We start from the raw sequence: 16,487 nt of genomic DNA, 5'->3' as shown, positions 1-16,487 counted from the left end.
AGATCACGCAGATTCAGCAGAACCTTCGATCGCCTTGGGCCAGCGAACAGGTTAAACCCAGCTGGCTGATGCCCGGCGCGCTGCGCAGTCTGGCTGCCTGCTCTTTGTTATTCGCGTTCCCCTCTCCTGATGTTTTGCAAACCGCTAGTGTAACAAACTCCTCTTTTCACCTTCCCCCGCACACACACACGTCTTTTTGTTGTCCCCGAGCTAACTGGACGCTCGAGACGTCCCCCGAGCCCGGCGGACGTTGCACGGGGCAGGGCTGCCGTGCCGGGCAGGAGCGGTGCTCCCCGCCGTCGGAGCCGCGGGGCCGGGCAGGTACTTCGCGGTTCCTGGCCCCGCGAACGTCCGCACCAAAAAGGTTTGCAAATGGGACGAAGCTAGAACAATAGTTTCTCCTGGCAGCCTCTCTGTTTACTTGTTTAGAAATCCCAGAGGCGTTTCGAGGTAAAAAGGTCAGAGCTATATCCGGGCCCGCGGCCCCCCCGGCAGCGGAAGGGCTCTGTCTCCGCCGTGGCCACGGGTCCCGGTCTCTCCGCACCCTGGCCTTGTGCACTGCTCACGCTCTGGAAGACACCCGCTCTCCTTCCAGGGGCCGCCTTCGGAAGCTGAGGAGATAAAACTAAATCGACGCTTCGTTCCGTTTTTGTGTTGGGCCCACCTTACAGAACCGTTCCGTATAATTGGGAAACTCGCCTTTCCCCCACCCCCAGACCCCAACTTGGTTCCAGTTAATGTCGCTGCTTCGGTAGTGCAGAACTTCTTCCTTGCCGGGGTGCTTACACTGAGGAGGAGGATTTGCTGTTCTCATCAGGCCCCCTTGCACTTCGCATTGTAAAGTAACTCCGCGTTTCTACCCGGTCCCGTCTGGGAGACTTGCTTTGAACTCCCCCGTTGCAGAGGCGAAAGCCGGTCCCGACCCTGCAGCTGCCGGTGCCAAGGCAGGGGTGGAGGGGTGTTGGAACGGCCCCGCAGGAAGCAGGATCGGGTACTTTGCCTGGGAACTCTAGCAGCAGACGGAGACCTTTTCCTTCCTCCTCCTCCCTCTGAGCCCGGGCTCCCCTCCCCGTGTCGCGCACTTCCCTGGACGGGAGAAATTTCCATTTCGCTTAGGGCCGAGAGGACGTGAGTGTGGAAAAAGTAAACTTTATTGGACTGAGGTAGTTTCATTTCGACATACAAAGCATGGGGAAGGGAGTGGAGGCAAAACAGAAGGTTCCGATTAAGAAACCACTTGTTTTTCACGATGACCTTTTTCTCTTTAAAACAAACTCTAACAAAAGTCGCCACGGTTTTCAGTTCGTCCTACTGTAAAGTTTCTGCTGGGAAAGGGAAACAATCAGCCATGGTTAAATAATGTTTTTATCGGACTCCGATAAGCCTAAGAGGGTGGGGGTGCAAGGAGCCGTGCAGCTTCGCTCCAGGACTTCAGGCTTTCGAGACGAATAAATAGTAGGCAGTGCATCAGCGTCCGGGGATGCCAAGCTCCGCGGTCCCCCGCAGCCGTGTTCCCGTGCGCTCACACTTCGCAACACGGTGACCCTTGTCCAAAGTACCCCGAGGTCTGCCTTCGCCTCGTCTCGTTTACGCTGATAACACAGCGCTCCCCCAGGATTAGTAACAGCCCTCCCTCTCCCAGGATTAGTACCAGCTATAACCAGGAGCGCGTAGAAAACCACGTAAAGCAGCACTAGTGCAAAATGGTACCAAAGGAGTTGCATTTTTGCTTTGTGTTTGTTTGGGTCTTCCCACAGGCCTCTAGCGTCTTGGGCCCATCAGATCTCTTTCCAAGATACACAGAGTAAATAAAAGGGAAACAAAACAAAACACCCCAAACTTTTTTTACAATCTCTCGGGGAGGAAAATTGCATGAAAAGTAGCATTCCTGCAGACAAAAGTCCTTGTGCACACTTTTAAAACGGGAGAGAACTAAATTCGTTTTAAAGTTTCTGTAGTTGAAAGTGCAGTTCCTACTGGGGAGGGAGAAGGGAGAGGGAGAAACGTCCCTGAGACAAACGCCTATTGCTAAGGACAAACGAGGACACGGCTGCTCCTTTGGAGTCCAACGTTTTACGGAGGGTCTATAAATTAAGAGAGAAAGGCAAGGTGGAGAATTAGTATCACACGCATGGAGTCGGCTGGAGCCAAGGGAGCTGCTCGGAAGGAAGCACGGCCTTGCCTCCGCGCGTGTGTGCGGCCGGGACGTGCGTGTTCGTGCGTGTGTGTCTACTCGGGCTGCGGGAGCAGCCGCCCCGGGCAGGCTTCCCTGCCCCTGCGGGGCGGCTCAGGAGGACACCGAGCTGGGGGAGGCCTCAGGTGAGGTGCAGTTGGACTGATCCGAGGCTTCACTCGCTTCCTTCGCTGACCTGGAGGCAGCAGCTGGGGCGAGACCCTCCTTTTCCCTCTTCTTCTGCTTCATCCGCCTGTTCTGGAACCAGATCTTGACCTGGGTTTCGTTGAGCTCAAGGGTAGCGGCGATCTCCACCCTCCGGGCCCGGGTGAGGTACTTGTTAAAGTGGAACTCCTTCTCCAGCTCCGTCAGCTGCTTGGTGGTGAAGTTGGTGCGGATGGTGTTGGGCTGGCCCAGCAGCCCGTACTCCGACACTTTGGCTGTAACGAGCAAAAGCCAACAGGGCAGGAGCAGCCAAAGCAGTCCCTGGCCGGGGCTGGAGGCCCTGCGGAAGCCCGATCGAGCGGGCTCTGCCCTGCTACACCTCTCCTGGGCGTTTGGCCCCCGCCCCCCGGAGCGTCGTGCTTGCTCACGGAGCCCGAGCTGTCCCCTGGCTTCCCGGCGCGGGGTTATAACCTGAGGGGAGAGACTGCAGTGCTGCTCCCTTCGCTGGCACCCCGTCACCCCAGTTCCCCACAAACTGCCCTGAAACTTAACGTGCGTGGGAAGGAGTGGAAGGGGACAGGAGGGCCCGCTTGATCGTGGTGGGGGTGGAGGGAAGGTTGCGATTTAAGGGATATTTTAGAGAAGGAAGTTGAACAATGGGGAACATGGGAGACACGTCTGTGGAAGAAGCAGGAAACCCGGAGCGGTTCCTATTCCGAGCTGGGCTTGAACTGCAATGGGCCTGCGGGAAAGTGCGCTCAGGGTCCCTCCATCAGGTGTGTCTGCAAGATCTCTAGCTGGCTTTTCTGCAGCGCTGGACTGGCGCTTAAAAAATCGGGCCCGTGTTCCTCCGAAGGGTGAGCCCCGGTGCCTTGAGTATGAGACCCGGGGAAGGCAGAGACCCCAGGAAGGCAGAGAAGCCCTCCCCGGGGCGCGGCGCTGCCCCCCGCCTGCCCCGGCCCCGGGGGCACCTCCCCGCCCGCTCTGCGCGCCCCAGCCTCACCTGTCTTGGGCGGGTTCCTCTTCACTTTCATCCAGTCGAAGGTCTGCGTGGTGCCGGCTCTGGGACACGGCTCGGAGGGGCACGCGGGGTCTTTGTCCTCGCTCGGAGCGGGCGACAGGCTGCCGTAGAGGCCGGCCAAGAAGCCGGGCTGCTCCTGCCCGTAAAGGTGCTGCGGGTAGTGCCCGGCCGCCGCCCCGCCGTAGCCCTCCGCGATCGAGCCGAGGTGCGGCCCCGCGCTGGCCGCGTACCCGGCCGCCGGCAGGTACCCGGCATCGGGCTCCTGCGCGCCGAGGTAGAGCGGGGGCGGCCCGTAGCCGGCGCCGCAGGTCGCGGCCGGGTACCCGGCGGCCGGGGCAGCGCCCGCGAAGGGCACGGCGCGGCCGGCCGGGGCGGGGGCGAAGCCGGGGCCCTGCTGCGGCAGCTGGGCGGCCGCGGCCGCGCTCCCCCCCGCGCCGAAGCGGCCGTCTCCGTGAAAAGTGTCAGTGGCGGGGCTACCTGAGCACGAGGGGAAGGACGGGGAGCTTTGCTCTAAGTGGTGGTAGGCGCCCGTCCCGCGGTTACAAATTGCATACTCTAAGAAGGAGTTCATCCTAGTATTGTCCATCTGCCACTGATGGAGGAGGGTCAGCCTGTTTTGGGGGGATTCCGCCTGCCCTACAACCTTTAGATAGTATGTCAAAGCTGTAAAACTTCCTTCCATGCATCGCTGGTCCTCGAACCCCGGAGCCTTCGGCGGGGCCGGGGTGGGGGCAGGGGGAGGCGGCCACGTGGCTCGCCCCCAGCCCAATGAGCGAGGGGCTCCTGAAGTTTGTCACATCTCTGAGCTCATCCATCAAGGGCCTGACATTTGCATAACAAAGGGGTTTCAATCAAACCCTGCCCATCAATCTGATAACAACACGAATGCGTCAAAATCTTTCCTCAAAGACTTTAAAAGAGAGGAGGGAAGTGGGGTGCGGGGAGGTGGAGGAGAAGGGGAGGGGGGCTGGGGGAAGAATTAGCATTATCTGCGACTGTTTTAAGTGCTAAAAAGGCCCCCGAGTTATTCGATTAGCCAATTTCAACAGAACTTCCCCTTACCCAACTTAAAAAGGCTCTTCCCGACCCTAACTCCATCTGAGAGAAAGAAAGATGGAAAAAGAGGTAGGGAGGTCTGACTGCTTCTCCCCTCCACCGCCCCAAGTACAAAAGGATGCTCATTTCTTCATTGCGAAACTTTACCTAGAAAATGGCTTGAACGTGTTTGGAGTTTTCTGGGCTAAAAGCTCCTACGAAAACTACGCTCTATGTGCTTTAATTTTGCCACGCAGGCTTTGTGTCTAGGGCCAGTGTGGGTAAAAGCAATGTAATTAAATCAGTATTCTAATGAGACGATGAAATAAAGTTACGAAGACAGAATGTCTTTTGTTGGAGAGAAACCATGCCCAGCTTAGCAATTGGAGGAATGGAATCAAAAATTATCTGTGTCGGTGTAACCATCCTGCCCATCTTTTTATCCATCCATTTGTCCGTGTACCTACCTATCTCCACATTTACTTCTGCAAATATGAAATATGATATGTTTTTAAGGGCTTTAACAGTTCTGGAACTTCAGGCTCTGCTGTTCTACGGCAGACCTGGTTTGATCTTTCCCTGAGTCTGCTGTAAGACCGGAGCTTTCCTCTAGCAGAGTCCCTGTGATGAGTAGGTGGAAAGACACTGACTTCAGTCCGGCCACTCACTGCTCAGAGAATGGAAACATAGGTAGGCAACATTTATTTACTTGTTAGCAGAAGGGAGACAAGAGCACCCAACAATATGACGCCCACAGTCATTTGTTACTTGTCAGGATATTTACTACTTATTCAGCCTCTAGGAAGAACCAGGAGGGCACTTTTTTTTTTTTAATCAGGCCAAAAGTTCACTTTGAAAGGCATAAGCACGTTCTTTAGTTCAGAGGTTTGGCTGATGCAACCCGTTGGGGTAACATTTGTTAAGAAACGGCAATAGCATCAGCCCTCCTCCCATATTCAAATGCCCTCGAGAGAAGACGTGATATTTAGTCAACTACGTCTCTCGTCCATCAATAAAAAGAATAAAGAGAAACTATTTCCAGTGCTGTGTTAGTACTTATTCATGTATTCTGCAGACTTTGCTGATGCTGAGATATTCAAGAAGAAAATACTTTACGATACAAATGTTCTCTGAAACTGGATACCTCTTTTTTTTTTTTTTTTTTTGCATAAAACAGAAAACACAGAAAGTGATTATAGAGATTCAAAGCAACTCTCACGTAATTTCCCTTGCAAAAGAAATCGGTTTCTAATTTGATTCCAGGAGTGCTTTTTGTATTGTATTGTGTTCGCGCTTAAATTGAATGTATTATATTTAAACGATACTTACAATAGATGATTTATGGATGTAAAATGAAAAAAAAAAAAGATAGATGTTTATTTCATCCTTGAACCATTTGTTTCGTATTGTCTGATAATTTTGCACCATGATCTCACTCCACTGTTACATTAAGGGGGTGCTTTATGTCATTAAAATACAGCTGTCTTCTGGAACTGCAAAATTAGCTCCGAGATAGCTCACTTCTGCGGAGTTATGGAAGAAAAAGTTTTGCTATTAAGCTCCGCTCAGACCTGAGGCAGTTCTGGGGGGGTAACACAGCTTCTTTGGTGGATGGAATAATCGTATGGGACGGGATCAAAATTTTGGCCCTGGAACAGAGCAGAGATCCCGACCCAAGCAGGAATAAAACGTGGCCCTTGGACCCCTGGAAGCCACTCCAAGCCATGGCTTCTTCGGGAAAAGAAGCCACTGAGGAGGTGGGCGTGTGAAAGCGAAGGTAGAGCTGAGACGGGGGTGCATAGAGGTGAAACCACTTCGGCTAAGAGTTTTCTTCCCCTCCGTGGAGGCAGTTGTCGCGCTCAAAGCATGGGGGGCTGGAGCCAATTTCCTCCCAGCAAGGGGACGTCGCCCTCCCGCTCGGGCGTTCGCCATCTGCTCGCGGAGCCCGGGCAGCGCAAGACCGGGCAGACTTGGGGGCGGCAGGTGCCGGGCTCCCCGGCCGGGGGCCGAGCCGCCTCCCGGCCTTCGGCGGGGCAGCGGCAGCCGCCGGCTGCAGCGGAACCGGGAAGCGGGCGGCGGGCGGGGTGCGCTGCGCTGCGTTGCCCGGCTCGGGGGACTCCGCTTCGGCCCGCGCTGCCCCGGCGCCGCCTTCCTCCCCCGGAGCAACGTGCTCTTCCCCAGAATGCACGGCCTGTGGCTGCTGCGCGGCATTTTCGAAAGCCGCAGCAGCAATGAGCACGCGAGCACACTGGGAATCGCCGGGGAACCGCTTTTCCAAATTTCCCTCCTAGCGCTGGAACCGCCATCAGGTCACTGCTGTCGTTATGCTTGGTTTTCGTTCCCTTTGCGGAGAAGGTGTGAGAACCAGTTTCGATACTGCAGGTGAAAGAAATACCAGACTATTGGTAACAAGCAGTCGCCTGGCGAGCATAATGCTATTATTTGCACATTTATTCCGTTAAAACCCCTTATGGAAAGTTGAGAGAAGGGAGGTGGTCAAAACATCCGAAGAAAATGTGTAAGTGGAGGTTCTCAAATTACCAGAGCTTTGCCTCCTCCCTCACACCACGAAAATAGTTAATTAGCCTTTAGTCATATCTATTGCTTGATTTTCACTCACGTGCTAAGGAAGACAGTAATTCTTCTGCCCCACCCCACCCCCCAAACCGACGGGATTAAAACAAAATATCTCGAGATGAGTTAGCGGAGAGGGCCAGTGGGGAGGTTTCAGGTCTTTGATTCCCGGAAAAAGAAACTGCGTTGCCCAAGAGAGCAGTCGGTCAGTGGAGGAGGAAAGGAGGGAGCACAAGGGGAGCTCCCTCCTCGGCCTCCTTCCAGCCCGGGGCCTGGCACGCCTCGGGAGCCATTGCCACCCACACCCAGCCCGATAAGCAGATAAGAACCGAGAATAACATCACTTTTCCCGCGAAGCTGTCGGTGGCAGGAGGCTTCTCGTGCCCAAACGCCCCGAGTGCCCTTGGCCCCTCCGCCCCCCGCGAAGCAGAGGGCCGTGGTGAACAAAACGTAGGGCAGCTCGTGGGCTTGCTGCCCCGCTTGGAAGCACACCCGCGCGCTTGCACTGTTAGCGAGGACGAGGCTTTGGGCCCCCTCGAGAAAACCACGCCTTTCGTTCCAACCCGATGAAGGCATCTTATTAAAATAAAGCTTTTATTGAGTGCAATGTCTTTCTTTTAGCGGCATAAAGCAAGCCCCGTGACACTCGGGACTGCAGCAGCCTGGGGAGAGACCAAAGGGAGATTTCGCCCTAAGAGCAGCTTGCTGAGACAACTTGCCTGACACGAAGGATAAGGCCCTTCTGAAGGCGTTTCTTTCTTGTAAGAAATGTTTACCCGGGGCAGACTTGGGAGTTTTCTGTGCAGGCAACACAGAAGAAATGGAGCATTTCCAAAGGCTCCAGAGCACACAGAGTCTACAGATGCTTCATTTTGGAGTTTAAGATAACTCTCTGCGGAGAAAGTTTGTGTTGTGCGTAAGAAATGTCAGTTCTGGCTCCTCGTGGGGTGATTTATAAGAAGCAGCGATGACGCTCGGGATGCGTGTTTGGCTGCGGGCTTCGTTATCACCGAAAAGGACTTGTCCTTAGAAATTGTCAGAAATTTACAGTCTCGGTAACCATGTGGCATGGTTAAATCATAGCCTACTAAGCCTGAGTATATTTGAGTCTAAAAACTGAAGAGAGAAAATAATAATATGGGAAAATGCTTCAAAGTTTGGGATTCCAAAGAAATGCTGAAAGGAATCCCCTGCATGAGTTACAAGCACGGGGCTATCTCCGTGCTGTCCGTGCTGCAGAATGAATACGAGACACTTCAGATAAGATACAACGCTTCTTATCTGCCGCGCTCGGGGGCCGGCAGAAGGCCGGGCCAGGCCCCGGGGGCGGCTGGAGCGCGATGTCCTTTCTCGGGAATCTGCTGCGCCCCAAGAGCCGCCGGGCATTTGGCGGCTTGGCTTGGAGTCTGTTCGTGCAGATCTCTGGACGGGCCGTCACCATCCCCCGGGGGCGGATAGAAACCCTCTTAGCCGGTCAGAGAGACTTGGTTTCTGTTCTCGGCCTCTTGAGTGACATTTTGAGTGGAAGATTTGGGTGAGAAAGAACTGTTTCTGTATTTCTTTTTCTGAGCGTGGCACAACCCCTTCAAATCCCACCTCCTCGTGCATCGAAAGATCAAACTCCTCCCTCTGGCTTCGGGGAACCTGTCCTTATTGCCTGTGATTCGCATCGGCTGTGCCTCCGTGATCCCCAGGGCAGAGGTGCCTGTGATCCAGTCCACTCGTCTGGGCACCGAGGTTCGCTTAAGCCTCGGGGAGGAGATGTCTGTGTCCCTCCTGCGCACAGGGGCGACCTGCCCGGGGCGGCAGCCCCACTGAGGGGTGCAGGGCCGGGACTGAACCGGGGAGCCCCAAGCCCTTCGGGTTCACTCCGGTCCCTGCAGTTATCAGCACCCTGCGGACCAGAAGTGGGCTAGCTCCACCTAGACCCGACGTGCTTGGCTTTATTCACATCTTCATCGGTATTGCCGGTATTGGTAGGTCAGCATTAGTGATGTCAACCGGCACGATTCTAAATAGTATCCCCCTGGCTTTGAGACCTAGGTTCACCTGGGTTAACAGCAGCGTTTCCTAATGTAGTTTCTCTGAATCCGACACTCATTTCCCCCTTAGAAGGGAAAGAGTAACCGGCAAAGTTGCGGTGGAGGCGGGAGGTGCCAGGAGGGTGAGCAGAGGAAGGTGCCCTGTCCCAGCTCCTTGCTTTGACGGTGATGAAGCCTTAGGAAAGTTTCTCAAGCTCCTGCCAGTCAGGACAGGGGTGCATTCAATGCGGGACAAATGCTACGACTCAGCTGAGAAAACAGAGTAGTTCCCGGAAAGCCGAAGTCTGGCACCGGCAGCTCCGGAGGGCGGTCGGGGTGATTCCCCGGGAGAAGTAAAACGCTTCCCACCTCTCACATCAAAGGCTCGGGGCCTGCCACTCGGTCTCGCCCGCGTTTCCTTCACAGAAGGTTTTCCACCCTGAGCCTTCCCATGGCTCTAACGGGTTAGTTCAACATCTTCAGGGCTTCAAGTAGCTCTTTAGCAAACACATCCCCAGACTAGACCAGCACAAGATAAATATTACTTTAGCATCCCTACAACACGTGTGAGTGTATCTCATTTGCATATTTCTAGGTTAATAATCGTGAGGCAATTGCACTGTTTTGACAACGATCAAGAGCTGAATACGCTTAATATGCTTAATGTATGCCCTCCAGTTGCACAGAACAGAAGGGCAGGGTTGCAAATATGCATTCCCCATTTGTTTGACATTTTGAAGAAGGTAAAGAATGGCTGAACTGATGGCGAAATCTTACAGTCATTCAATAATTTAGATTTTATTGAATATTCCCCTTCTTTCCTCCGACATTTCAGTCTTGCTAATTAGGACAAATAAGAAAGGGCCTGCTGTTAGCAAGGATAATAACTGGCGAGGTTCCATTTATTAAGTCACTTTCCGTGGGTGTAGAATTGATCTGTGGCTGTGACTGGCATGCTTTCTAGACCTGCAGCAACTTTGAGAAGTCATTACGACCTGCAGAAGGGCCCTTGTTAGAGATTTGTATTGATAAGGTGTCAGGGTGTACGTCGGTGGAGCCCCCCGCTCCCGCCCCACCCCGGGTCTGCTCCTGCGTGGGCCGCGCCGCATGGGGGACACCGAGGAGGGAGTGTGCGTCCCCCTCCGCCTCTCACTTCCCCTCCTGCCTTCCACGCGGAAAGGGCGGCTGTGCCGTGGAAATCCGCTGCGAGTTCCATTCGCCAAGAGACGCCAATGTACGCGGCTTCGGGTGAACGAGAACCCCCCCACACACCGGGCCCCTGGCGCACGGGACGCGCACACGCGTGAGCCCGGCGGGGCACGGGAGCGGCCCCGGCCCGGGCCGAGGCAGCGCCGAGCGCGGGGGCTGCGCGCCCCCCCGCCACCGAACGCCGGCTCCAGCAGCCCCGCAACAAGCCCGTGCTCCAGAGTGCTGCGGGGCGGGGGGGGGGGGGGGGGGGCGAGGGGGGATCTGTAAAGCACTGGAACAAATGGCGCTTTGATAGACAGCGTCTGGCAGCGCCAACGCTGCCGCTGAGTATGTTCCAGAAGCTGGAGATATTAAATAAACTTAAAGATAATGAATAGCCTTCTGTGGTACTTGGGCTGGGCCTGGGCTTTCCCTCCCCCGCCCCCCCCCATCCTCCCCCGCCTGGCTCGAGGACTTCCAGAGCGAAGGAGTCGGGAGAGGGGGCAGCGCAGCGGGGGGCGACTCCCGGCCGGGGGCTGCAGCCCCCGCGGGCCGCGCACCGGCCGCTTCCTTTCGTCGACGGGAGGGTGCTTTTGGTAACGTTCACCTGCGTACCGTAACTGCCATCCACGTCCATTTTAAGTATAGACTGACTCCCTCCCGGAGCGAGCTGCTAGCAGGTCTGAAACGTCTGCTCGCTTGGTTGGGAGGGAGGCCAGCGGTGTCATTCCGAGTGAAACGGTAGCCGTAAAACCAGCCTGCCTTTGTTCCGGCGGGGAGCGATAACCCAGATCTTCGCACAGCAATTTCGAGAACATCTGTCGAGGGCTCGCTTTCTTTCGTTTTATTTCTTTTTACTGCCCGAAGCAGAAAGCGAGCCCGGCTCCGACGCCCCCAACACGAAAGCACAGAACGAGCGAGCGCGTTCCCAGGCCCTGGCCCGCGGGGGGGCGGCTCCGCCCAGCCGCCGGAGCGCCGGAACGGCCCCGCGGGACGGAGACCACGGCCCCGGGGAGCCCCGCGGGGCCGGGCCCCTCCGGGCGCGGCTCGCTGCCCCCGGCCGCCGCGGGCCGCCCTTAGCCGGCCCTCCGCTGGCCCTGGGGCCGGGGCCGGGGCAGCGCCGTGGGTAGGGGCCGCTCGGCTGCTCCCCGCGCTCCCCTCGGCCCCTGCCCGCGGCGCCCCCGGGCTCGCCCCGCGCGCAGACACCGCCCGCCGGGGTTCTACCGTGCCCGAGGAACCACCGGTGACTTAGCAAAGACGTAATGTGATTTATTTTGGGTGTCACCGCGATTGATTCCTGCGCTGACCCCCCTCCATTCATAAGCCTCCCCACCCCCTCCGCCTCGCGCCCTCCCTCCCTGATATGTGAGGTTTGTGTTTAAAATCGCACGTTGCTAGACCGCGTTCGTGAAGAGATCCGCGAGCCGAGACAGAGCTGCGCAAACTGCTGCGGAAGGAGACCGCAGATTTACGAGGCCGGAGGTTTTCTGCGTTTTGCTGCTGAAAAGACGGGGTATGAAAAAAAAGAATGCCTCTTTCAGGCTAATCTCTAGCCCCTCTGCCCTCTGTAGCATTTTTTTTTTGTTGGCCAAAATGATGGCTCACACTACCCATGTTTTGCACTTACTCGAAATCCCCCTTTTTTCCGCCTTTTTTTTGTGGTAGTCGGGAACACTTAAAATACTTATAACTGCGATGTGGCACGTTTCTATTTCCTGCTGAAAGTGATGAGAGACGGAGGAGTGGGCTCACGGCAAGGGGCAGAGCTGACCGTTCCGGGCCTGGCTGCGCGAACGGCTGCAGGGGGCTGCGCCCCCGCCCCCAGCACGGGAGCGGAATGTGCGGGGGCTCCGCAGCGCTGCCTTTGTGCTGCCTTTCCTTCGGCCCGAGCCGTGCTTTCGGGAGGGAGTCACAAAAACACACCAGCGAGTGTTAGCATGGGAAACAAATACCCGGCTTCGATTTATTAAAAATAATAATAATAATAACATTAAAAAACAAGCTCAAAGGAAACGCAGACAGAACGGAACAGGGCAAATATTTCTGACTCACGAAGACTCTTGCAGTATTAGTTGGGAGCAATTTCTTTTGTCCTCTCTCTCAGTGCACATGAACAGACTATAAAGACACCAGATTGCTGCAAATCAGGGAAGAGGAAGGAGACTGGTTTAGGAAAAAAAAAAAAAAAAAAAAAAAAAAAAAAAAGAGATAACAATTTCGAATGAAATATATAGCAACCCACGTTTCTTAGTTTTGTAAAGGCATTTATTTACTCTATGAAAATAATGTACAATAAATAATTTGTCATTTACTATTAAAAGATTTTAATAAATAGTCTACATCTACAACTTAAAAAGAGGAAAGAAAATTCCTCTGTTTTATTATTATTATTATCATTATCATTTTATTAGGAAATCTAAAAGTCTCATTCTGATTCCTGAGAAAGTCACTTGAAGGATTTACAAATGTTTTCTCTCGAGGCCTGACATGTCTGATGTGCGTGAAAATAATCGGGCGCCGTCTTTAAAATAAATAAGAAAGAAGCCTGTAATTAAGAACCTGGTTTTAATTACAAAATAATAATAAAACCCCTACTCTTTTATGTGAGCCTTGTAAAATAAATACTGCGAGTGTGATTCGGGTCCTGCAACGCGATTCTCGGAAGAAAGAGTTTGGGGCACGGGGGGGGGGGGGGGTGATTGAACGAATGGTGGCTCGGGGGCGTTTTCGGGGGCGCCCCCCCCTCCCCGCAGCCGGGGGCAGCTGGCAGCGGGGCCGGGGGCGCCTCGGCCTGGCGGGGCAGCAGCGGCAGGCGGGGAGCGGGCCCGCTACTGGAAATTCAGGTGCTGCAGCTCTGCAGCGCAAAGTGCGCTTGCAAAGAAGTCCAGGTCTTCCTCGGAGAAGTGGACGGGGCTCCCCAGGGGGTCCTGCAGGTCGGGGGAGAGCTGCAGGCAGGGCTCTGCCGAGAAGATGCCCAGCTCCGGTAGCGAAGGCGAGTCCCGGCCGCCGGGGCGGGCGCGCTGCGGGCGGGAGGCGGCGGCGCGGGGCTGCGCCGGACTCCGGGGGCCCCCGGGCGGCTCGGGGCGCGCCTGGCCGCGGCTGGGCCCCAGCGCGGGGCCGTCCTCGGCCTCGTCCAGGGGGTCGCTGCCCTCGTCCGGGCCGGGGCAGGCGGCGTCCCCGTCGGGGGGCTCTTTGTGCCGCGTCTGCCGCTTGTGCTTCATGCGGCGGTTCTGGAACCAGACCTTGACTTGCCGCTCGGTCAGGTCGAGAAGAGCCGCGATCTCCACCCGGCGGGGCCTGCAGAGGTATTTGTTGAAGTGGAATTCCTTCTCCAGCTCCAGGAGCTGCGTGTTGGTGTACGCCGTTCGGAGCCTCCTGGAGCCGCTGGTGTCTGCGAGCCCCTGGGTGTCTTAAACACACAAAACCGCACGTTGCAAAAGAGGGAGGGGGGCCGCTGCGCGGATGGAGGGTCTGGATCCGTCCCCTCCTTGCAGCGGGCAGGGCAGACCGTGCCTCGCACTACCGAGCGGGGGTGGGGGGAGGGTTGGGGAGCCGCTGCGAGAGAAATGTTTAATTAAGCTCTTCCCACTGTGGAAGAAGGATGGAAATCGCTCTCCGGTACCCTTGCCCCCAAGGAGGAGAAAGGATTTTGCTCCCTGGCCTCTCCCTTTAGAGACCTTTCTTCTCTGCCCCCTTCGCAGACACGCAAACATGGGGAATTTCGACCCATTTTTCATTCTCTCTCTTTTTTTTTTTTTTTTTTTTTTCCCTGCCAGTAGGTTAGGGACTGATGCTGTGGGCTTCGATTCCTGTGTTATCTGGCCAATGTGGTGTCCGCCTTTCTGCCTGAACATTTTTTACCTGAACGGCGCTAGGAAAATACATAAACAGTGAATTACACTTACACATTTTGTCCCGGGGGAAGGAGGGTCCCTGGCCAGGGTTACTGAGCTCCCTGGCCAAGGGACGCCTTGGAGAGATGTTAGTTTCCCTGGGGGTTGGAGGATTTGGGGGTGTATCAGTTTTGCGATGGTGAGCTGTCTCTCCCCACTGTGCTGGTTGTTGGGGAGCCCTGCTCTCCGTCTTTCTGCCTCCTCATCTTGCTCGCAGCAGCCTCAGGGTTACCCACCCGTCTTTCTTTCCTCCCTCCGCTTTTTTTTTTTTTTTTTTCCCCTGTAGGTTGTAAGGAAAATCAAGGCTGGGAGGGAAAGTCAAGAAAATGGAGCTGTGACTCAGCTGCCAAGTCTCCCCGCTGTAGCTCATAAAAAACCCGACTCCCCCGGAAATCTCTTTGCTTTCGCAGAAGTTGCAGCAATTTCTCTTTTATTTGCGGGGGGAATAAATACCCGTCCCCTCGGCGGTGTACATTGCTGCGGTGCATTTTATTGCGTGACACAGTTTCGGGGAGGCAAAGTCTGCTGGGGAGCCAGGGCAAGGCTGCTGGTGGGACGGCGGGGACTGTTCATCATTCGAATCCTCTCCGATTTCAGCAAACACCCCCTCATCCCCTTATTATACGAACCTGCGGGAGATCCTGCGGCAGGGATCGGCAACGAGGAAGATGATGGGGGGGAAGAGGAGGAAGACGAGGATGGAGCCTGGGTTGCTTTCTTGGACGATTTCTTCTCCTTCATCCAGGGGAATTCCGCTGCCAAGGGGCCGGGCTGTGCCGGAGGCTGGGGCTGGAGCAGGCCATGAGATGCTCTTTTTTGGCTCCTCGGTCTTCCTTGGCTGCTGGAACAAGGATTCAGGCTGAGGACGGTTTGCTCAAAAGGAGGAGGAATTAATGTCGAGTTCTTGATTGATGAAGTTTGAAATGTCTCCAGGACAGCGGGAAGAGACGTCAGGCACTCTGCGAGCGAAGGCTGGCTATTTATAAACCCGATCTCCCTCTCAAATTCAAAATTCATGGCTTTTCCAGGGCCCAGGCTTTAAAAAGCGGGAGGGGGGGAGGAAGGAGGAGGGGAAGAGAGGAAGAAATCTGAGGGCCTCAGTTTTTATGGCAGTGATGATGATGGTTCTCGGGCTTTTTATAATTGTTATATTGCTGATAATACAGGCGTATGGGGACCTTGCTCTATTAAACTCGAGACTGGGGCGAAATTGCAGCCAATTCGTGGTCACGTGGCCATCCGCGGCCAATGGCAGGCGGGGTCTGGTGGCAAACAGAACGCATTATTTTCTTTAATTGATTAAAAAAAAAGGCGAGAGAAGATCCCCAGAAAAGCATCCCCGCCATCCGTCCTCGGCGGGCTGCGGGAGGCTCCGCGGGACCAGCAGGCAAGGAGCTGCTGCCCGCACTGCCCGCACTGCCCGCACTGCCCGCACTGCCCGGTGCTACCCGCATTTTCCGGTGCTGCCGGTGCCGGGCGGCTCCGCGGGGACACCGTTGCTGGGCTCGGGACATTTGGTTCCCCCCGGGGGAGGCGGACGTGGGAAAAGGGCCTTTGCCTGCCCGAGGTGCCCTCCCGCAGCCGGGGAGAAGGCCCCGAACCGCAGGCGCGCAGGGCCCTCGGCACCGCCGCGGGTACGGGCCCGCCGTGCGGATGCGTTGTGGGACGGTCCGGTCCGGTCCGCAGGTTTGTGGCTGAGCCTGGGCATGAGGCGCTTAGGAAATCGAGTAATCGTTTACGTCAAGTCCAGGTAGATCGGCCAGATTTACCTCGTTAAACTACTTTTAAAGAAACAGCGCAATCCTGCTTCCAAAGCGACACTCAACGCACCCTTTACGCTTTCCTTAAAAGCCAAATGTGTTTTTAAGGTCACAGATACCTTTGAAATCTCATTTCTGACTTCCCATCCTTTTTCTCCCCGTTTCTCCCTGCCAATGAACAGATCCACTTCCAGAGTTTACAAAATAAATAAAATGAAAAGTCGTTTCCCAGGAAGATTTTCTTTTTTCTTCTTCTTTTTTTTTTTTTTTCTTCCTTTATTTTTTTTTCTTTTAAAGTGGCCAGGTCCACACAAACCGAAAAAAAGAGAGAAACGATCAATCTTTTTCTCGAAAGAATTTGACAGCTCAGCCTAACTCACTCAGCAAAGAACTTTGGCTTTTGCTAAGGAGTTACTTCAAGCAAGAAAGAGTCGAAAAGTTTAATCCAGGGCCCAGAATCTGGGAAGTGTAAAAAAAAAAAAATTATAGGAAAAAAAAAAAAAAAAAGTTGCCTGCTGCAAAATGGAAATCTGGCTGGGTTTTCGTTTGTTTGGTCAAGCTCCATTTCTCCCATTTTGCAGCAGAGGAGGATTGGCAGGCTGCATTCACACAGGGAGAAGCCTAGAAACTTTTGTCAGTTAAAGCATCCGTGTGGGT

The 16,487-nt window shown here is 55.0% G+C and overlaps 2 protein-coding genes across 2 annotated transcripts; both read right to left on the bottom strand.

Moving 5' to 3' along the window:
* Positions 1-1,880: 1,880 nt before the first annotated feature.
* HOXB1 (homeobox B1) lies at positions 1,881-4,273 on the bottom strand. Its single transcript, XM_068661094.1, has 2 exons — positions 3,342-4,273; positions 1,881-2,613 (listed from the first exon to the last, which is right to left on the bottom strand). Exons 1-2 carry the CDS (start codon positions 4,039-4,041, stop codon positions 2,288-2,290), a joined length of 1,026 nt encoding a protein of 341 aa, XP_068517195.1. The 5' UTR covers positions 4,042-4,273; the 3' UTR covers positions 1,881-2,287.
* A 7,834-nt stretch (positions 4,274-12,107) lies between these two features.
* HOXB2 (homeobox B2) lies at positions 12,108-15,436 on the bottom strand. Its single transcript, XM_068661022.1, has 2 exons — positions 14,700-15,436; positions 12,108-13,586 (listed from the first exon to the last, which is right to left on the bottom strand). The coding sequence occupies exons 1-2, from the start codon at positions 15,085-15,087 to the stop codon at positions 13,006-13,008; spliced, it is 969 nt and encodes a 322-aa protein (XP_068517123.1). The 5' UTR covers positions 15,088-15,436; the 3' UTR covers positions 12,108-13,005.
* Between the last annotated feature and the right edge of the window lie 1,051 nt (positions 15,437-16,487).

This window comes from Anas acuta, chromosome 25 (assembly GCF_963932015.1).
Source record: "Anas acuta chromosome 25, bAnaAcu1.1, whole genome shotgun sequence".
Taxonomy (NCBI): domain Eukaryota; kingdom Metazoa; phylum Chordata; class Aves; order Anseriformes; family Anatidae; genus Anas; species Anas acuta.
The sequence above is the reverse complement of the archived record's forward strand: the minus strand, read 5'-3'. Positions and strand labels throughout refer to the sequence as shown.

Coding starts and splice junctions, on each gene's coding strand:
- HOXB1 (XM_068661094.1), bottom strand. CDS start 4,041: ATGGAAGGAAGTTTTACAGCTTTGACATACTATCTAAAGGTTGTAGGG. Junction 2,614..3,341: donor GAGGAACCCGCCCAAGACAG/GTGAGGCTGGGG, acceptor TGCTCGTTACAG/CCAAAGTGTCGGAGTACGGG.
- HOXB2 (XM_068661022.1), bottom strand. CDS start 15,087: ATGAATTTTGAATTTGAGAGGGAGATCGGGTTTATAAATAGCCAGCCT. Junction 13,587..14,699: donor TGCCGCAGGATCTCCCGCAG/GTTCGTATAATA, acceptor TGTGTGTTTAAG/ACACCCAGGGGCTCGCAGAC.